This window comes from Panthera uncia, assembly GCF_023721935.1.
Source record: "Panthera uncia isolate 11264 chromosome A1 unlocalized genomic scaffold, Puncia_PCG_1.0 HiC_scaffold_16, whole genome shotgun sequence".
NCBI classification, from domain to species: Eukaryota; Metazoa; Chordata; class Mammalia; order Carnivora; family Felidae; genus Panthera; species Panthera uncia.
This window is the reverse complement of record NW_026057576.1, coordinates 20,457,000-20,479,816: the sequence shown is the minus strand read 5'-3', so window position 1 is coordinate 20,479,816 and position 22,817 is coordinate 20,457,000. Positions and strand designations below refer to the sequence as shown.

At 38.3% G+C, this 22,817-nt stretch overlaps 1 protein-coding gene and 1 pseudogene across 1 annotated transcript in view; both read right to left on the bottom strand.

Annotated features, from left to right (window-relative positions):
* Positions 1 to 11,669, bottom strand: part of SPRYD7 (SPRY domain containing 7) — a 15,821-nt gene extending 4,152 nt beyond the window's left edge. The window contains exons 1-4 of the mRNA XM_049646881.1: positions 11,391 to 11,669; positions 10,686 to 10,802; positions 8,458 to 8,624; positions 2,334 to 2,436 (exon numbers count right to left, since the gene is read on the bottom strand). Coding sequence (XP_049502838.1) covers positions 2,334 to 2,436; positions 8,458 to 8,624; positions 10,686 to 10,802; positions 11,391 to 11,496 — 493 coding nt within the window. The 5' untranslated portion in view covers positions 11,497 to 11,669. The remainder of the gene's footprint in view (positions 1 to 2,333; positions 2,437 to 8,457; positions 8,625 to 10,685; positions 10,803 to 11,390) is intronic.
* LOC125934233 (uncharacterized) lies at positions 4,982 to 5,090 on the bottom strand (annotated as a pseudogene).
* Positions 11,670 to 22,817: the final 11,148 nt, after the last annotated feature.

Below are 22,817 nucleotides of genomic sequence, written 5' to 3'. Positions count from 1 at the left end.
TTTTTTTTTTTTTTCTAACGTTTTTTATTTTTGGGACAGAGAGAGACAGAGCATGAACGGGGGAGGGGCAGAGAGAGAGGGAGACACAGAATCGGAAACAGGCTCCAGGCTCCGAGCCATCAGCCCAGAGCCCGACGCGGGGCTCGAACTCACGGACCGCGAGATCGTGACCTGGCTGAAGTCGGACGCTTAACCGACTGCGCCACCCAGGCGCCCCCATATTTATTTATTTTTAAGTAATCTCTATACCCAACATGGGACTCAAACTCACGACCGTGAGATTAAGAGTTCGATACTCTACCAACTGAGCCAGCCAGGTGCCCCTTAAGTTTTATTTTTATCTGTGATAGTAACAAACTATTAAAATATTTGGCTTAATTTGACTAATTTACTAATGTCAATTTATAAAATATATATTATTTACTATCTATAACTTTACTACATTAAAAATTATGCTGAATCAAAGAAATAATTTGGAATAAAAATTTTATTTGCTAAACTCATTTGTGTAATTCATTCTACTGATATTTATTTCAGACTCAGTTTTTTAGAATATTAAGCTACATTTCCAATTATTTAAGTAAATAAAGGAAATGCTTTTAGGCTTGCCCAATATGGCAAGGAAACTAACTGAAATCAGACTTAAAAATACACTTTTACATGCAAAGACAGAGAAGGTAAAATCACTGGAAAGTAATTTTTAGGAGAAAAGAAGACTAATGAAAACCTTAACTAAAAAGTAAAGCATATGGGGTGCCTGGGTGGCTCAGTCGGTTGAGCGTCCGACTTCGGCTCAGGTCATGGTCTCACGGTCGGTCCGTGGGTTCGAGCCCCGTGTCAGGCTCTGTGCTGACAGCTCAGAGCCTGGAGCCTGCTTCAGATTCTGTGTCTCCCTCTCTCCCTGCCCCTCCCCTGTTCACACTCTGTCTGTCTCTCTCTCTCTCTCTCTCTCAAAAATAAATAAACATTAAAGAAAAAAAAGTTAAAAAAAAGTAAAGCATAGGCTTTGGTTATTATTATCCTATTATTAAATATTTACATTTGCTATTTGAATACTTTTCTGATGTCCCAGTCTGTCATCACTAACACTGCTACCTTTCTAATAAATTACTATAAAAATTAGTAATTAGTTTTTATTATAGCTCAAATCTAAAAATTTAAAGTAATTAAATGAGAAAATACTTTTAGATCTACTAAAACCACAGGCAGAAAAATCAGATACTTGTTGCTTTAAAGTTGGGAACATAAAAAATAAAGCAGAATAGTGACAAAGGCACTGTGCTTATGTTTGTTATTTTCTATAAAGAGAGACACCTTCCTTTTTAGAGATACATACTAAATATTTATGAATAAAATGATATATAACATCTGACATTTACTTCAAAATAATCCAAGGAGGGAAGGTGAAAAACAGGAGGAGTATCAGTATTAGGGGGTAGATGAAGCGTTACTGGCTCCAAGTTGATAATTGTTTGAAGCTGGGTGATGGGTACATGAGCTTTCATTATACTATTTTACTTCTACACGTTTGAAATTTTCTGTAATAAAAATTAAAGTAATTAAATGGTATAGAGTCATCTCTTAAGTAACCCAATTCTTGAAGGGATATACTTGTACAGAAATTATAATACATACATATCAACACTATTCAAAGTCACAACTTTCTCTCTCTCTCAAAAGAGTTTTAACATTTAGGTAATTTTACAAAGGTGACTAATGGTCAATCTACATAAAATTCCTATCTATAGTTCCACAATATTCTTTACAATTACATTTCTTGGTAACCTAAATCTCCCTAATAACTGGCAGAAAGAGCTTTGTAAATTCAGTAAAGCTTTTTGGAATGTTCTTTGAATCATGAATACATGATTCAAAAAGGGAATATGGTTATTATATATTTAATTATATAAATGTTTTGGGCAGTTTTTTAATACATGGGGAATAAAAAGCTTCCTTAGTACTGCAAAGTGGGATTATAGTATCCTACTCAGTACATTTCATAAAAAAAAGGTCCTTATTAACTTGTCCAGATTTTTTTTTAAGTTTATTTATTTATTTTGAGAGAGAGAGAGCCAGAGAGGGGCAGAGAAAGGGGCAGAGAGAGAGAGAATCACAAGTAGGCTCTGCACTGTCAGCACGGAGCCCAAAGTGAGATTCGAACTCATGAACAGTGAGATCATGACCTGAGCTTAAATCAAGAGTTGGACACTCAACCAAATGAGCCATGCAGGCACCCCAACTTGTCCAGATTTTTGAATGACAGTTATTAAGTTAAGGAAAATGTCGAGTAAAAGTTAACATATATAATAATATTTAGAAATATTTTAGCTTACCATAAACAACCGGATACACTGTCCCTCGTATACCTGATGCTGGACAATGCATATTTTTTCCATTCAAATATACATTTAATTCTACATGGTCATATGTAATACCCTAGGAAGGAAAAAAAATGTTAAAAAGTAAAAATATAAATGTTCCAATAAAAAAGCCTAAATAGTCATGACCTGAGCTGAAGTCGGACGCCCAACCGACTGAGCCACCCAGGCACCCCCTGACTATGGATATATTTTAGAGGTAGAAAAAGATCTGACACATGATCTAGTCTTAACTTCCCTCACTTTCCAGTTAAAACAACAAAGGTCCAGATGAGTCAGTGTGTTAAGTGCTATAAAAGATTCTCCTCAAACCTTAGCAAAGCCACGGTTAAATAATAATTTATTAAGTTACAAAATATTGAGAGAGACAGTTTTTGCAGTTTTTGTTTCATTTCAGTTTATGTATTTAAATATAATTATAAAGTTAAATGATAGCTGGGATTAGTTTCTGTAATGAAGAGGCCTTTTTTCATTCAAAAAACAAAAACAAAATTACATAAAAACAATGTGTCCTCTCTTTAGAGGACTACCTTACGGGACATCAGGCCTGTAATCTAGGCACCCTTCACCACCTGGTGGCAGCATATACTGCCAGCAAGCAAATTTTAAAGCCCAAACCTGCAGCATAATGGTAAGGTCTCAATACCAAAGAAATAAGTGAGAAAGGATATGAGAACCCCCAACTCCTACTAGCAGGGTTTAGTTCCAACTATTTCTAATTTAATCTGTCCTTTTTATGATCTAGAAACTAGGTCTGATTCCACCATAATGATACCAAAAAATCTGACATGTTTTATGCATTTATCAATAATTGTTTGCATGTTCAGTGAACGGACTCTGAAATTAAGCTGCCTGTATAATAATCCTGGGATCCCTCCATACAAGAAGTTACTTAACTTCCCCTAATCTGTAAAATGGTGATAATAATACCATCTATGTTATAGAGTCATTATGAGGATTAAAAAATTTAAACCCTGCCAGGCATTTAGAACAGTGCCAGGCCTATAACAAATTCTAGAGAAAAGCATTTGCTATTATTAGTAATATTATTATTACATAGAATGGTTATAAAACTTCTCTGAAACTGGGACCTCATCAAAATAAAAAGCTTCTGCACACCGAAGGAAACAATCAGCAAAACTAAAAGGCAACTGACAGAATGGGAGAAGATATTTGCAAACAACATATCAGATAAAGGGTCAGTATCCAAAATCTATAAAGAACTTCTCAAACTCAACACCCAAAAAACAAATAGTCCAGTGAAGAAATGGGCAAAAGACATGAACAGACACTTCTGCAAAGAAGACATCCAGATGGCTGACACATGAAAAAATGCTCAACATCACTCATCATCAGGGAAATACAAATCGAAACCACAATGAGATACCACCTCACACCTGTCAGAATGGCTAACATTTACAATTCAGGCAACAACAGATGTTGGCAAAGATGCAGAGAGAGAGGATGTCTTTGCACTGTTGGTGGGAATGCAAGCTGGTGCAGCTACTCTGGAAAACACTATGGAGGTTCCTCAAAAAACTAAAAATAGAACTACCCTACGACCCAGAAATTGCACTACTAGGCATGTATCCAAGGGATACAGATGTGCTGTTTCGAAGGGGCACATACACCCCCATGTTTATAGCAGCACTATCAACAATAGCCAAAGTATGGAAACAGCCCAAATGTCCATCGGTGGATGAATGGATAAAGAAGATGTGGTATATATATACAATGGAGTATCACTCGGCAATCAAAAAGAATGAAATCTTGCCATTTGCAACTATGTGGATGGAACTACAGGGTATTATGCTAAGCGAAATTAGTCAGAGAAAGACAAATATCATATGACTTCACTCATATGAGGACTTTAAGACACAGAACAGATGAACATAAAGGAAGGGAAAATATAAAAACAGGGAGGGGACAAAATATAAGAGACTTTTAAATATGGAGAACAGGGGCGCCTGGGTGGCGCAGTCGGTTAAGCGTCCGACTTCAGCCAGGTCACGATCTCGCGGTCCGTGAGTTCGAGCCCCGCGTCAGGCTCTGGGCTGATGGCTCGGAGCCTGGAGCCTGTTTCCGATTCTGTGTCTCCCTCTCTCTCTGCCCCTCCCCCGTTCATGCTCTGTCTCTCTCTGTCCCAAAAATAAATAAAAAACGTTGAAAAAAAAATTAAAAAAAAAAAAATAAATAAAAAAAATAAATATGGAGAACAAACAGAGGGTTACTGGAGGGGCTGTGGGAGGGGGGATGGGCTAAATGGGTAAGGGCATTAAGGAATCTACTCCTGAAATCACTGTTGCATTATATGCTAATTTGGATGTAAATTAAAAAAATAAACACACACACACACACAATAAATAAATAAAAGGCTCAAATTCCGCCCCCCCCCAAAAACTTCTCTGAAATTAAACTGAAATAATGCAATTTTAGAATATAATTTGCACTTTTCAAAACTACATATAGAAGGAAAAAAGTAAGCTTAAGCCAGGTATGTTTCCTAGTGCTGTGGGAGGCCCTATGGGTATTATATGATTATTGTATGAATATAATCATTTGGACAGATGTTGAAAGCTTATCTTTCTTGATTTCTCCTCAGAGAATGGTATATGACTTAAATTCTACACATATGAAAATGTTTTTCCTGTCTTATACTAAACTGATAAGAACAAATACTACTTGATCTTGGCCAAAAGGCTAAGAAGCTATTGTTTTTCCTGTCTTATAATCATTTCTACTTTTCCTATGCCACTGTCAGCAATTTGGTGAAATTTTTTCTCAAATGTTTGAACTAGGAAGATAAAGGTAATATGGTAGGGTAATGTTTTACTTTTCTTGATTCTTCATATATTTCACCTTTTTAAAGTTCTCCTTTTATCAGGATGGGTACAAAAACTCAAAGTCTAATTTAATAATGCTGACAGACTAAAAATGACATTCTTAAATCTGTCAGTTTGTGGTATCAGTCATTTCAATGAATGAGATAGGAAGGCAAGAATAGCACACAGTAGTTCAATACATCAACAAAGAAAAACATTTGTTACTGATTATCCTTGCTTATGTTTGAATTTCATCTTAGTGTAAACAGCTTGATAGCCTCAACCTGACTTCAAGATTCTCTTTCAAGAAATATCCATTTGAGTAAGAGTGTTTCGTATTATGGACATCTGGCAATGATCTACAAATACAAAAACAGCTATTCAAAAAGATGAACAGGGAAAAACAGATTTCAAAAATGGTTTATGCCTTTTGACTCCTACAACACTTTCAATAATTTACCCATTTAAAAACTAAGTGTTCTTTATACTTTTTAAATTGCAGAAGAGATGGAAGATCAGGCCCTGGTTAAAAATCTTATTTTCCACATTTGTCTTCATTCTCACCAGAATACTGTATAGTTCTTTAATTCAATAACCTGGATTTACCCTGTGTCATCTTATTATTAGAAACTTTCCTTCATTATGTATAGATTCCTTTCAATTTGGTACCAGAGCCACGAACCCAAGGTTCTATGTAGAAAAGCACCTTTGCTGAAGGAGATCCTAGGACTCTGTCCCTCATCAATAGCTAAAAGCCTGAAATCTGTGTAGAAAGTTCTTCAATAATAGCATATAAAAAGAAATAACTGGGAAAGACAGAAAGGGATCTTTGGATTACATTTTCAAGAGGGTGGCTTTGGTAATGACTTAAACATATCTAGTTGGGAATAAAAATAGAGAAGTCTTAACAATATGTAACTCTTTCCATCCCCTGCTTTCCAAAAAAACTTTTCTACAATCAAACCTTAGGATTTTGAGTCCAGTTCTTTGAAGAGTTCTGAAAGTGAAGAAGTTTAATAAGATTAAGTTTAATGAGGATCAACACTCCTAATAAAATGCTCTTAATTAAGAGAAGTTCATAACAAATTAAATATAGGCATACTTTATTTTATTGCACTTTGCAGATATTGCATTTTTTACAGATTAAAGGTTTCTATCAACCAAGCGTTGGGCAACTCTATCAGTGCCATTTTTCCAATAGTATTTTCTCACTTCAAGTCTGGGTCGCGTTTTGGTAATTCTTGTAATATTTCAATCTTTTTCATTATTATATGTAACAGTGATCTTCATTCAGTGATCTTTGATGTTATCATTACAATGATTTTGGGGTGCCACAAACCACGCCCATATAAGACCAAAAGCTTGAACAATAAACGTGTGGGTTTTAACTGCTCCACTGACCGGCTGTTGCCAGTCTCTCTCCTTCTCCTCTGGGATCCTTATTTCCTGAGACACGATATTGAAATTGGGTCAGTTAATAACCCCACAGTGGCCCCTAAGTGTTCAAGGGAAAGGAAGTCACATGTCTCTCACTTTAAATCAAAAGTCAGAAATGATTAAGCTCATGTAGAGAGCCAAGATAGGCCAAAAGCTAGGTCTTCGGCACCAATTTTGCCATGTTGTGATGCGACGGAAAGTTCCTGAAGAAAATTAAAAGTGCTACTCCAGTGACTAAGTGATAAGAAAGTGAAACACCTTCTTGCTGATATGGAGAAATTTGTGGTGCCTGCTTAGAAGATCAAATCAGCCATAATACTCCCTTAACCCAAACCCTAATACAGAGCAAGACCCTAACTCTCTTCAATTCTATGAAGGCTGACAGAGGTGGGGAAATGACAGAAGAAAAGTGTGAAACTAGCAGAAGTTGGTTCATGAGGTTTAAGGAAACAGGCCATTTCTATTACATAAAAGTGCAAGGTGAAGCAGCAAGTGCTCATGCAAAAGCTGCAGCAAGTTGTCCAGAAGACCTAGCTAAAATCAGTGAAGGCGGCTACACCAAACAACAGATTTCAGTGTAGATGAAACAGCCTTCTACTGCAAGAAGATGCCATTTAGGACTTTCACAGCTAGAAAGGAGAAGTCAATATCTGACCTCAAAGCTTCAAAGGACAGGCTGACTCTCCCGTTGGGGGCTAATGCAGCTGGTGACTTTAAGTTGAAGCCAATGCTCATTGACCATTCCAAAAATCCTAGGGCCCTTAAGAGTTATGCTAAATCTACTCTGTGTGCTCTATAGCTGGGACAACAAAGCCTGGATAACAGCACTTCTATTTACAACATGGTTTACTGAATATTTTAAGCCCACAGTTGAGACCCACTGCTCAGAACAAAAGGCTCCTTTCAAAATATCACTGCTCATTGACAATGTACGTGAGATTAATGCTGTTTTCATGCCTGCTAACACAGCATCCATTCTGTAGCCCATGGATGAAGGAGTAATTTCAAGTCTTATTACTTAAGAAATACATTTTGTAAGGCTACAGCTGCCATAGATAGTGATTCCTCTGAAGGACTTGGGCAAAGTAAATTGAAAACCTTCTGAAAAGGATTCACCATTCTATTAAAAAAATTTTTTTTTAAACATTTATTCATTTTTGAGAGAGTGTGAGTGGGGGAGGGGCAGTGAGAGACACAGAATCAGAATTGGGCTCCAGGCTCTGAGCTGTCAGCACAGAGCCCAATGTAGGGCTCAGACTCACAGACCGTGAGATCATGACCTGAGCTGAAGTCAGACGCTTAGCTGACTGAGCCACCCAGGTGCCCTGAGGATTCACCACTCAAAATGGCCTAAACACATTCATGATTCATGGGAAGAAGCCAAAAGATCAACATTAACAAGAGTCTGGAAGAAACTGATGGCAACAAAGAGTTGGGTGCGAAACCTACTGAGCGACCCAGGTGTCCCCCCCGATATTTTCTAATATGAAGGTTAGCAAACTTTTAAAATTGTGGGTGAAGATTTCTCTGATGTGAGAGAAGCAGGAAATGTTGATCAAGAGCCAAGCTGTCATTAATTCTCCTGAATGGGAATAAGGGCTCACACTAATTTTCCTGGCCAGTGGCAGCTCTAGAAAGGAGAGCAGTTAGGTTAGCCAGCAGCATCTTTATCGAGTGCTTTCTCTGGAACATGTACCTCATTAGATCTAATCCCAGTGCTTCGGAATTCAAACTACAAACTCCCAAGCAAAACTATATACGCTAAAAGCCGTTCAAGTTGAATAATTTACAGTGGAAAGCAACTCCACAAGAAAACTCACCACCACGTCTCCCTCCTGTGGGAGGCTGTTTGCTGGCAGCCTATTTTTCTCCTCGTTGTTGTGGTATAGGGCTCCATCATTCCTCATCACCAGACTGTGGGCATCTCGGCCAAGAGGAATCTGATTCAAGTTAACTTTCTGAGTTGCGACGCCAATACCCCATATTCCTAAAAAATAATAGTTTAAATGCCCCCAAAATCTGAAGAATGTGAAACAAGGGGTTGTTTTTAAGAGAGTGTATATTGTTTTTAAAAGAAATGGCACGCTATCACTAAACTATTTTTTATTAATTTTTTTAAAAAACAAATCTTTTAACAGTAGTTTGCAAACTACCCTATATTCTCAACAGATGGAGTACAGCCTAGGAGATAAGAGAGGGCCCTGAAGCTGTAAGGACGAGGTTAAACCTTGGCTTAGCTATGTCCTCTGGGGCAAGTTATTTAACCTCTCTCTGCTTCCTCACCTGTGAACTTGGGATTCTAACAGTACGGACTTCAAAAAGTTATTAAAAGATATAGCAAGGTAATCAAGTAAAGCACTTATAACAATGTAAGTATTCCCCCCACAATCGGTTAAGTGAAGCAGAGTATTTTTAGATGTTAGCTATTATCATCATCCCTACTCTCTGAAAGATGTTTTTAAAAAGCTACATGTTGAATTTAAAACGCCTAGGGTTCCAGTCAAGCACTACTTTGGAGAAGTGGGAAATTAGTCTTTAGTTTTTACATCTGTATAATATAGGACCTGATCAAAATTATGGAGAGGAGAAAATTAAGGATGAAGTGTAAAATCATTTTCTTACCCATGCCTTAAGTCAGTGGGCTTAAAATCTTTTGGTCTAAGCTGATTTTAAAGCAAGCAGCTCTCCCCTTAAGCAGCCAAACAGAATACCTAGAGCTCTGGATTTTGTCTCAAACTGTTTCCTTCTCAGTTTTTATCAAAATCAGTTAGGAGAAAATCTATAAATGGAAGAAGGTTTCAAGGTCATGTTGCCAATCGATTAATTTTTCTGAATTGAGCAAGACTATCAAAAAGTTGCATGTCTGGATATCACTGTCTGGGCTTCCTAAATAATCTGACTATGCAATTTATTCTCCAGAGTGGGACAATTTTAAGAGTAACAGAAGGTAATAATATTGATTTCATGGGACAACAGTTCTAGGCAGGGTTACTCTCCTTACCCCTAAAGAACTGTGCATGCTGTGATACATTTTGGCATAACTGCCTCAGGCTTTCATTGCGAGATCAATTTACAGACTCCAACAATGTATTCTCGGGATGTCACTGAAGATGTCATCCTTTACAGAAAATCCACATAAAAATTTGTACTGGATTCAAGGATCTAGAAAACATTTGCTTTTCTTGAGAAAAGGTATTGTTTTACTTAAGATTTTAGTAGCCAGAGATATTTTATAAAAGAATGGAGGACAGATTCATATTTATTTCATATACTTAGCAAAATCAGTATTTTGAACTAATTTAGAAAACAAGCTCCAGAAGGATGCTTTATACCATTCAAGCTTGTCGAGTAAAAGTATGATTTACTTCCCTCTACTTTTCCTATTCTACACTTATACTTACATTATTCATACTATATCTCACTAGCAATTTTTTTATAATAAAGCTTTAAAAATATATTTCTCCATATTCAATATGGCTACAAGTTATCTAATCATTATTATAATACTCAAGCAGAAGTGTTGTATGATTCAAGAAACTCCGCAAGTTTTTAATGAGAAGTATAAACATTAGCCTTCTATCAGAATTCTAAATTTGCTGATTGCTTCAGAAGACAATGAACTTGGGCATCTTAACAAGAATTAAGAGGAAAAAAAACCGGATCATAAGATTGATTTTATGCTAAGATAAAACATCAAGAGTCTACACCTTATATGCTTGACCAAAGAAAACATTTAGTACCCAAAGGTACATTTAGTACCCATTAATAACGCTAGTGCCTAACACTGACCCTGTGTGCCCTGTCTTTAAAATACTTTCATTGGTATAACTCATGTGAAGCAGGATTACAGTTCCTGTAATCCCATTTTACAAATAAGAAAACTGAACCTAAAGTGTAATTTAACTGGAACCACCCGAGGGGTGGGAAAAAGGATCTTCCAAATAAGTTTTGTGTTTTATTGCCTCATTAATCTTTTCCATATATCGAGAACTGCTCTTAATAGTTACAACAATTAGGACTTTTAATAGTAAAGGACCATTATACCGACCTGTGGACTGGATTTTGAATTCAAAGTAGCTTTTGTTTTGATGTAAAGGGGCACTGGCTAAACAACCTCCTGTTCCACATATTCTTCTTCCATTTTTTACAATGACAACATCTGTTCCTAAATAAAAAATACACAGTGTGAAGTTTTTTATTTTCTTATCCAGCAATCAAGGTTACTTTCTTTCACTTTTAATTCTAAATCAAAAAAATAATGATGCTATATTTACTTTGAAATTTAGAAACGCTGATAAATTCAGAACAATTTTTACTTCTCCCCCCGCCCCTTTTTCCCCCTGAGAATGTTTATATTAATATTCATTTGCGGCTACAAATCCTGTTTGGGCAATTTAGTAGTAACTCAGTAGGAGGAGCACCAGAGGCGCTCCCCTCACCCGGGAACAGCTGACGAGTCTCGGGAGGCGGCAGCTCCGAGATTCCCGTGAAAATGGGTAGGTGCGCACAAGCACCTCCCGATGACAGGAGCAGACAGGGCTGCGTAGCCTTGAACACAGAACAGGGCCGAGGTGGAGTCCGCCGCGAGACGAAATGGGGTCGAGGGCAGCAACTGAGAGCAGGGAGCGGAGGGCGGCGCCCGGAGAGGCAGGGCCGCGCGTGGGCGTGTGGTCCCTCCGACCCCTCACTGCCCCCGACCCGCCGCGCCCCACCCGGCGTGGGCCGTTGGGTCTGGAGAAGGGAGGGCCCTTACCCATGTGCTGCGTGTCCAGCTGCACTGCCGGCATCTCCTTCAGAGGGATGTGTCCCGTCCCGCCGTCCCTGCAGCACCGCAAGCAGCAGAACACCGAGGCAGCCATCACGCCAGGACCACCGACTCGGCCGCCTCCGCTAGCCGCCGGCCGCCCCAAGCCCGCGGTGACACCGCCCCTACGCCTTCGCTCCGCCTCCCACCCCTGCCCGAGCGCCGGAGGTATCTGTGTCGAGCGCGCAGACCGATACAGCGACGCCCCACGCCGGGAGGGCGCAGTGCAGGCAGAGGTGAAGCCGGCCTGTGCGGAAGATGCGGAGGATCTGCGCGTGGGGAGGGGCGGGGTCGAGAAGGGGGCGGGGCTGGAGGCGGAGCAGGGGCAGAGGGCGGGACGGGAGGACGGTGTGCGCCTGCGCGCGGGGTCTTTTTTTTTCCTCGGCGGGGCTTCAAGTTTGAGTTCTTATGTTGAGCAATGCTCAAGGCGTCGGCTTCTCCGCCTGGTCTGCAACCGTCCGATGCTGCGTTTTAAAAACTGTTCCCCCCAACTTTGACATTACCTTTAGGGATGAATCGACAGAATCAAGTCAGGCTGGGGGAGTGGAAGCCCCGAGGTTTTCCACACACTCCCATCCCCCCACGGCAAGCTCAGGCTGAGGTTTTCCACACACTCCCATCCCCCCACGGCAAGCTTAGGTGCAGAGATGCGCGTCCCGTGGCTCCTGATGCCATGCGGTTGGGGCTCCCAGGAGGCCGTCCAGGGAGGATACCTCTGGGAGGTACCGCTTGACGGGCCTCTGCCAAGCTCACCCTCTTCGTGGATTGGGGGTTTCTAGGAGTGTGAAGAGAACTCCCGAGGGAGCGAAGATGTCTGGTCCCCCAAAGGAAGACCTCGGTTCCTACCATCTGCCCCTTTCTGCTTCCAAGTAGGAGGCCCACAGGGTGGTCATCTGTCATCTCCTTGCCTGCTTACATCATCTGTGCCTGGTCGATTTCATATCTTTAAATACAGGGGTGCCTGGGTGGCTCAGTGGGTTTAACATCCTACTCTTGATTTTGGCTCAGGTCATGATCTCATGGTTTGTGGGTTCAAACCTGGTATGGGGCTCCACGGTGACAGTGCAAAGCTTGCTTTGGATTCTTTCTCCCCCTGTCTCGTTGCCCCTCTCCTTCTCGTGCACGTGCACACGCTCTCTCTCTCAAAACAAATAATAAAATAAACTGTATTTTAAAAAATTGTTAAATACAGCTTGGTGCCTGGAGATGGTCTTCAATGACCTCTAGCATTAACCGGGCTCAAACCTTTATTCCCAAAATGGTTTCCAACGTGGAGGCTTCACCCAAGTTCAGGCTCTGGGAAACAGATGCAAGATGACCATTTCATATGCAATGGTTTCCTATACATAACTTTTTAGTGACCTGAGTGCAAATATCCTTAATGGAGGTTTTTTTTTTTGTTTTTGTTTGTTTCCTCCCAAGGAATAAGAGAATTTTTTCTGGGTCCTGGGTCTCTGCAGTCTATACAAATGATCTTTTCATTACGATAGGGAAAACCTCCAAATTCTATACTTTGAGATTTAGTTAACCATAGAATTAATATCTAAAGGTGATTATTAAAGTGATTGAGGATAGACTCTCACTGCCTATAGAGTACTTTCTTGGTAATCATTTTACACATGAAATTTTTCTTTTACTGAAAACCTTGCTCATTATTCTGAGGGTTTAATTAGGGTTCGCTTCTCTTTCCGTTGGGGGGAGGGGGGAGTCGAATGTCATTCCCTGAGGTAGGCACTCTTTCATGTATGTATCTAGTTGAATTCTTGAAAGTTTTCTGGGTAGATATTGTCCCCACTCTATATGAAGAAATAGGATTAGAGGGATTAAAAAACTGGTGTAGCCTCAGATAATTAGGAAATAAACAAAGTAGGATTCAAAGCCCATCAGTCTGACTCCTAAGCCTGTATTTGCTCCACCAGGTCATGCTGCCTCTCAAATTATGAAGATCTAACTCTTGTAATAAATGCTGAAATTCTTAAAAAAATAATAAATGCTGAAATTCTTTTAAATGTGCTTTCAATTCAAAATGCAGATTTGCACTTTAATTTTTGTATGTTTCATTAATCTCCATATTGGCTACAAGCTGCCATAATTCACGTATAAACAATAACAAAATAGCTGTTGTTATTAGGTAAAATTTTTATTCATAAATCTTATTAATATTTATCAATTATGTTTTAATAATATCATTAATATTATTAATTTTTTATGTTTATTTTTTGAGACACACACGCACAGACACACACACACACACACACACACACACACACACACACACAGCATGAGCGGGGGAGGGGCACAGAGCGATGAAGACACAGAATCTGAAGCACGCTCCAGGTTCTGTGCTGACAGCTCAGAGGGGCTCGAGCTCCAGGAGATCATGACCTGAGCCCAAGTGGGACGCTTAACCGACTGAGCTACCCAGGTGCCCCTCATTAATATTATTAAAAGTAGTACTTGTATTAAATATTTAACGAATATTTAGACCATTCAAGTTACTCACATCTTCAGTGACAAGCCAGACTATTGGATGGCACGAATTGGCCATGACTGTAGAAGCAGAATTGCCATAGTCTTTCCTGGCTGGAAGAGTAAAATGCTGGGCCACTGCCCAGTGCACTCTGCCCCCAATGTAGCAACTCAAGTAGACTCAGCAGTATGAAGCAAGCAAAACCAGTTAGCTCCTAAAACAGACTTCCCTGTCTTGGCAGATGAATGCCATCCATGAGCTCACAGACCTTATCCTTCTTATATCTGGGATTTGATTATCCTTTCATTATTATTTTCAAAGGAATTATCCTTTCTTCTTGAAAAGCACAATGCTAAAGATATTTTGACAGTCTTTCACAGCTATCACTTTAAATAACAATCACAAATAAAGCCTACAAAAAGTTTCCCAATAGTTAGTTAGAAGGTCGTTTATCTAAGTCAAAAGCAATAAGAGAGAATGACTACTTGAAAAAAAAAAAAAAGTCTGCTTCAGCGACATATGCCAGGAACTTGAGAACTGATAGGACAATAATGTAAAGCATGTGTTTCCGAGTTGAGTTTAACATCATGCTCAGGATTTTCTTTAATGGTTTTTATGCCAACCAGACATCTCCTGTTAGTGAACTTTACACTCTGTACTGGGTCACACAAAATGGTTTCTTTTTTAAAAACTCATTAATCAGTTAGTAAGCCAAACTTTTTTCTTGGGGTACTCCAGACCACATTTGTGATCTTTCAAAAATCAGAAACCTTACAAAAACTCATACTTCTAAAAACTAAAAATATTTCTGGGGACTTGATCTATTCATTACTGTAATTTTGAGTCATCATAACTAATATTTATGTTTTGCTTACTATTACCGGGCAATAATAAATGCTTTTTATAAACTAATTTAATCCTTGTAACAACCCCATGAGGTAAAAGCATCCTCCACTTTACACATGAGGAAGCCGAGGCACAGAAAAGATAAGAAAGGTGCCCAAAGTCACACAGTCAGTAAGGGATAAAGCTGCACTCAAACCCAGGCAGTCTGGCTCTAGGGTCTTAGTTCTTAACCACTCTGCAAACTGCCTCCCTAGGGTGCTACATTTAAGAATAAATTCCTAATTTTTGTTTACATCTCTTCCCTTACCTCAAGCTGACATTTAAATTCAGCTGACATTAATTGCACTCATTTAATCTGGATTTGCCAAAGTATAAAGTATCTTACCTATATTCAACAACCAAAAATTAACAAGAAACATTGAGAACCTTCTCCTGCAACACTTCCACTTTGTTAGCAACACATTGGAACATTTAGGAAGGGTGTCTTTCATAGGGTATCTCTAAATGATCCAAAGAAAAGGATAGTTAGTACTTTGAATCGCTAAAACAGTTAAAACATGTTGGATACTTGGAAAATACAGAGTTCTGGCATTAGAAGGAAAGAGAGGATGGGGTAAAATAAAGGAATTGGATAGAGGTATAGAAAAAGGAGAATAATAGAAGATAAATCAGAATAGTTTTTAGTACTGAAAAGGAAGAAAAGAAGCCAAGTGCTCTGTAAATAAGACCTCAGGAAATAAAAAATGTGATTTGCCAGGGCACCTAGGTGGCTTAGTCGATTAAGCATCCAACTCTTGATTTCGGCTCAGGTCATGATTGTATGGTTCATGGGATCCAGCTCTGTGTTGGGCTCTGTGCTGACAGTGCAGAGCCTGCTTGGAATTCTTTCTCTCCTTCTCTCTCTGCCCCTCCCCCATTCTCTCTCTCTCTCTCTCAAAATAAATAAATAAACATTTATTTTAAAAACCCATGATTTGCCAGGAACTTTCAACCTGGAAGAACTGTGCCTTTATCTGCTTCCCTTCTGGAGAAGAGAGAGAAGGCTGTCATAAACTGAGAGGGGTTTTGTGATTTCTCCCCAACCTTAGCTTCTCTTACTAAAAGTGCAGGCGTCCTTGTGTACTTACACAAAACTTTCCCTACCAATTTAGATTCTAGGTACAATTTCTGCAATAATTAGGAGAAAGAGATATTAGGATAAAGAAAAGAAAAAAAAAAAAAGGAAGCAAAGCAAAGGTACTACTGGGGTAGGTTTTGCATTCCCAGAAGAAATTAAGGAAGGATAAGACACTCCTTGTTTAGCAGTACAGAAGGTACCTAAACCTTCACTTGTTGTCAGGGAGCTGATGATAAGTGTTTTGTGCAAAGTTTCTGTGGCCAAAGATAAGGCTACATAGCCTGATATTATGGAAAGGAGGTTGTAAAAACACTTAGTTGGCTGGATCAAATAGTTCCAATAAAGGTTTCTCAAAGCATCTCAAACATTGAAGTGATTCTGTGTCTTGGGACTGAAGTAGGGCTGGGGAACAAGAAGTCACCATCTCGAAATTATGAAACCAAAAGGCACTGGACATTTGCAGGAGGATCAGACAGAGGAAAAAAATACTTCTTATAGGTAATATCTGCAAAAGAACAAAATCATAAGTATCTCATTGAAATTGTGAGAAAGATCCCAAAATGTTTCTTATAACAAGGAAGGGAAATGAATTATTGGTTAAAATGTACCTAACATTAGTTTAAGATATGCACAATGTCACACAGTGTCTATGGCTTTATTTTTGTGAGTGTAGAAAAATTTGTAGTGTTTTTTATAAGGTTTTACCTATAGTTGCAATCCCTCCAAACCTATTTTCTCAATAGTGGTCCTGCACATGAATATTCCAAATGCAGGTGTTGTCAGAACCCTGATTTTTATATTGAGAAGGACGTGTTTTACTTCCATCCATTAAGACATGTGTGTCTATGAATGTAGATGTGGTCCTGGGTCGGCCTAGTTTCAGTTTGGGGCATAACTCCTAGGCCTCTAACCTTTGCAGATCCTGTAAGCTGAGTCACAGGGAACGTGAGACTACTTAAAATTGTTGGTAAAGTTTACAGAACTCTGGAATATTTGAAAACTACTTTTAAAAAACTCACTGTGAAAGAAAAGACTTTGAAATACCAGCAGTGTGAGCTAGCTCCAAGGTTATGTTTGCCAACAGGACTTCAGTGTAGGAAAATGGAACTGCTAAGAATTGAGCATGATTAAATACTTTTTTTCCCCCTCTCACTTTGGCTATTCCAAACATTTAACCAAATGCTTTAAAAATTATTATATATGGCTTCTTTCAAACTTCCTGTTTGTATCATGTCTACTGTCTAATGCAGATCTCAATTTATGCCAACTACTTAAAATACTCTCTAAAAAGAGATGCAAAGCTTTGGAAAGGAGGCAATAGAAAAAGTTAAGAAGATACTTGAATTTTCCTAAAATTTCACAAAAAAAGGTAAAATCCCATTTTATGTGTTCCTAATTCATTGGCACCCTGTAAATGTTCCTAAGAACAGCAAATGAATAAAGCCCCTAAAATAAATACAGATATTATAATCACACTTCATCTAAAACCCAGAAAGCAGTATGTAAACTGAATTCTTAGAAATAGATTTCTACATTAAATGCACTAAGGTTGCTGTAGAAAAGAAATCTATATACAGAATTTATTTATCTAAAAAAATTTTTTTTAACGTTTATTTATTTTTGAGACAGAGCATGAACGGGGGAGGGTCAGAGAGAGGGAGACACAGAATCTGAAACAGCCTCCAGGCTCTGAGCTGTCAGCACAGAACCCGACGTGGGGCTCGAACTCACGGACCCCGAGATCATGACCTGAGCCGAAGTCGGCCGCTTAACCGACTGAGCCACCCAGGCGCCCCTATGCAGAATTTAAAAATAATAAAAGCTTTATTGAGATTTATCACATATGATAAATTTCAACCTTTTAAAGTGTGTAAGTCAAAGTTTTTTAGTTTATCTACAGAATTGTGTGACCATCGCCATCACCTCAAAAAGAAACCACATACCCCTTAGCAGTCACTCCCCATTCTGCTGCCACCTGGCTCTTGGCCATCATTAATCTACTTTCTGACTCCAGGAATTTGCCTATTTGGGACATTTCATATAAGTGGAATCATACAGTTGTGGCCTTTTTGTGTGGATTTTTTCACTTAGCATGATGTTTTCAAAGTTCACCCACGTTGTAGCCTGTGTCAGTCCTTCATTACTTTTTTGTGGTCAAATAGTACATATTCCACTGTAGTAAATGTGCCACGTTTTGTTTATTCGTGCATCAGTCAATGAACATTTGGGTTGTTTCCATCTCTTGACTATTATGAATAATACTGTTAGGAACATTTGTGTACAGGTTTTTTAGTGAACGTGTGCTTAAATGTTCTTGGTCATATACCTAGGAAAGGAATTACTGGATCATATGGTGACTCTACATTTGAAGGTTGAATAACTGCCGAACTGTTTTTGCAAAGTGGCTACATCAATTTACAATCCCAGCAATGTACAACTTCTCCACATCCTCACCAGGACTCGTTATTGTCTGTCCTTTTTATTTTAGCTGTCCTGTTAGGTCTGAAATAGTATCTCACTATAGTGTTGTTGTTGTTTTCAATGTTTAATTATTTTTGAGAGACAGAGACAGAACATGAGCGGAAGGGAGCAGAGAGAGAGGGAGACACAGAATCTGAAGCAGGCTGTCAGCACAGAGCCTGACGTGGCGCTCAAACTTATGAACCATGAGATCATGAGCTGAGCTCAAGTCAGCCACTTAACCGACTGAGCCACCCAGGCGCCCCTCACTGTAGTTTTGATTTGCATTTCCTTAATGATCAGTGATGTTGAGCTTCTTTTCACATGTTTATTGGTGATTTGCATATCTTCCTCGGAGTAATTCTATTCAGATCCTTTGCCCATTTTTAAATTGGGTTTATTTATCTTTTTGTTCTTGAGTTGTATAAGTTCTTATATAACCTGGGTACAAGTCTCTTACCAGATTATATAACTTGCAAAAAATTTCTCCCACTCTGTAGGTTGTCTTTTCACATTCTTCATGGTGTCCTTTAAAGCACAGAAATTAATTTTATGAATCCCAATTTATCCAGTTTTTCTTTTGTCACTGTGCTTTGGTGTTATATCTAAGAAACCATTACCTAATCCAAGGTCAGAAAGATTCACTCCTGTGTTTTTTCTAAGAGTTGTATTATTTCAGCTCCTACTTTAGGTCTTTGAGACATTCTAAGTTAATTTTTCTGTATGATGTAAAGTAGGTATTCATTTTTTTTTTTTTTTTTCACAGACATGCAGATGTCCCTGCACTACATGTTAAAAAGGCCATTCTTGGGGCACCTGGGTGGCTTGGTCCTTTGAGTATCCAACTTCAGCTCAGGTCATGATCTCCCAGTTTGTGGGTTCAAACCCCACATCAGGCTGTCTGCTGTCAGCCCTGAGCCCGCTTTGGATCCTTCGTCTCCCTCTCTCTCCCTGCCCCTCCCTGGCTTGCGCTCTCTCTCCCTCTCTCAAAAATAAATAAACATTTCAAAAAAAATTTTTTTAAAGGGCCATTCTTTCCCCCATGGAATTGTCTTGGCATCCTTATTGAAAATTACATAAGACTTTGTAACTCAGATAACAAAGGTTTTGTTTGACTAAGAATAGTCATGGTTGGTTTAATCTGAATATGAGCAGTCAGAAAGCAGATACCAAGATCTCTTAAATACCTGTGTACATATTTTAAACACGGTCATAACGATTACTGGGAGTTTTTGTGTCAACTAGACTAGTAGCAAAACCACATTCCCTCTTGGATCCTTCAGGGGGCCCTCCATTTTGTTGGTCTTTATCTTTCCTACCCTATCTCTCCTCATCAGTTCTCAGGATGTGGCATCCTGGCTTTGATCTTTACCTCACCAGGAACTCTTCCTTTAACCATCGGTTCTCATCCTCATCAGACTCCATGCTTCCTTTTTACACAGCTAATACTTTGTCCTCTTTACTCTCCTGAAGTGTAACTCATTGATAACGTATCTATATAATTTCAGAAAATCGATATAATGCCCTTACTATTAAATAAGGAGGCATACATTCAGTTGTTTGTGATTAACAATATCTTGGAGATCAGAACCTTTGATAGTATCAGAGAATAGCGTCTGGATGGAGAACAGAAACTAGTATAAAAGGCTAAAAAGAAGTTGTATGGTACTTTCCTCAGGACAGTGTTAGATTAGGAGTGAAAAACAGTCCAGGAATAACCCCCAAATAAATAAATAATTTCAATAAGTAATGTTCTTATCATGACACTAAAAATTAAATATATATTAAATTAAATAAATATAAATATGATGGTAGTAGTAGAAGATATTTTTCAGACAATCTTGTTAATGAAATTTAATAAAATCCGTGCACTTAGTATTTCAACTAATTGTATAGTATTAGCTTTGAGTCTATTAATATGATTCTATAATCTTGTCTGTTATGTTTGCAGTTGGTTTTGTTGCTTTTGCAGTAACTACACTACTGCACTGAGTCCCATTTCAACTAATTAAGTAATTAAGTAATGCAATGAGTAAGAAGCTCTTTCCAAGAAACTAGGTATGAACATTTTAGGTGGATTTCAAAGCTTGTGTGATTAGACTGATTAAATTGCTCTTTGGCCTCAAAATCTTCATGTTTTCTCTCTCTCTTTTTTCAAAGTGGGTTTCACGCTAGGTGTTCAGGACTTGAACTCATAACCCTGAACTGAGGTGAAGAGTTGGATGCTTAACCAACTGAGCCACCAGGGAGCCCTTTCTGTTTTCTTTTGTTAGTTTTTTTAAATTATGTTTTAATAATTTCTGCTAAGTTGGCTAACATGGTCCTCGTTCATTTCAAATGTATAAAGTATCCAATTTGTTATTTTAAATTAAAAAAAATCTTTAAATCTATTTATGATGACTTTTAAAATCATAGTCAAATGAGCACAATAAATTTCCAATTCAGCATCATTAAGCATATTTCTATCTATTAATTGCAAGGATGGAAATTGAAAAATCTTGAACAAAACATTTTTGTAAATAGTGTAAGTTTGTTAATAAATTCCATGATACTATCTTTGACTTTAGTGAAGTTGTTCTTATTTTCTTCCAGCTTGAAAAAGAATTCTCATTTGGGGCACCTGGGTGGCTCAGTCGGTTAAGGATCTGACTCCTGATTTCAGCTCAAGTCATGATCTCGAAGTTTCTGAGATTGAGCCCTGAGTCGGGCTCTGCTCTGACAGCACAGAGACTGCTTGGGATTCTCTCTCTCCCTCCCTCTCTGCCCCTCCCCTGCTTGTATGTGCTATCTCTCTCAAAATAAATAAACTTAACAATTATTTCAAAAAAAGGGACTTTGCAAATGTGATGAAGGATTTTGAGATGGGGAGGTTATTCTGTATTATCCAGGTAGGCCAACTAGTCAGAAGGCTTCTTATAAGTGGGAAGCAGGAGGGTCTGACAGGGAAGGAGGTGGAAACAGAGGTTGGAGTGATGTGGGCCTCCAGAAGCTGGAAAAAGCCTTGGGATGGATTCTCCCCTAGAACATCCTGAAGGAATGCAACCCTGCAGACCCAGTTTGGACTAATCTCTACAATTGTAACAGTAAATTTGTGTTGTTTTCAGCCACTAAATTTGTGGTTTCTTGTATGGCAACAATAGGAAACTAATTCATGCAGTAAAATACATAAAGTACATAGCTTGATGAGTTTTTATAAACATATAGACCTGTATAACCATCCCCCACATTAACATCCAGCACATTTCCTGCATCTCAAAGTTTCCTTTGCCCCTTCCCCTGAAACTCCTCACACACCAAAGATACCTACTATTCTGACTTCTTTTACCATTAGTCAGTTTTCCATGTTGTGGAAGTTTTTATAAACAGAATCTTACCATATGTGTTCTTTTGTATTTGGACTTCTTACTCAACTTAATGTCTGTGAGAATTATCCACTCTATTGTTGTATCAGAAATTTGGCTTTTTTTTAATGCTATGTATTTTTTAGTATTACATATATCTATTTATCCATTTCCCATAGACTTTTATTCTTTAGAAGATAAAAAAAAAACACATTCCAATCATAGTATGATGATTTTCTAACATTTCCCTTAAATATCAGAAATACATATTTTTGCCAACTTTATCAGAATTTCTCTGTAAAATGTACACTTAATCTTGATGGTTTCATTGCCTTACTAGAAAAGCAAATTGGCAGAATGGATACTTTATTTGTGAACAAAGTTATGAAACACAACTTCAAATAAACACTTGAATATTACCACTGCCTTTTTATGTCGGACATTTTGAAATAAGAGCTAAATAAAAACATTCATACATGTACACTATATATATATATATATATTTATATTTACATATATATGTATATGTACATATATACATAAATATATGTGTATATATATATTTACACTATATATATATTTACACTATATATATATACATATTTGTATATATATATATTTACCATGAAAGTGAGAGTACAAATGTAGGCCGATAGTGGTATAGTAGTCCCCTCTTATCCATGGTTTCAGTTTGAAGAAGACCTCAAAGTGTAGGACACCCTGAAACAAGGGGCCTGGGGAAGAGGCCGCCTAGGTTAAAGGGCTGAACTGATTTTAGGGCAACCCATTGTTTGATGATAGAAAGTTCCCCTTCGCCAAAGGCATACAGTGGATAAATGTAGGATGAATGATACCATTTAAATGTCACCCTTTAAAATCCACTAATGAAATAAGAGATCCAGGCAATGATCATCAATGCATGCTCAAACTATTAGCTGAAATGTTGATGGGGAATTTTCTAATGTGCTGAAGCCACCTAAATCCGCTGAATAAATTTAGCTTCACTAAAAGTAGAAAACCTGACACTATGTCTCCTAATGTGGGGCAATAGGAAGAACACAGCACAAATGCAGAGTATTTCTGCTTTGAAAGCTGGAGCTGAATCTAATGAAATTTTCAGATTTGGCTTCTAGTTTATAAGA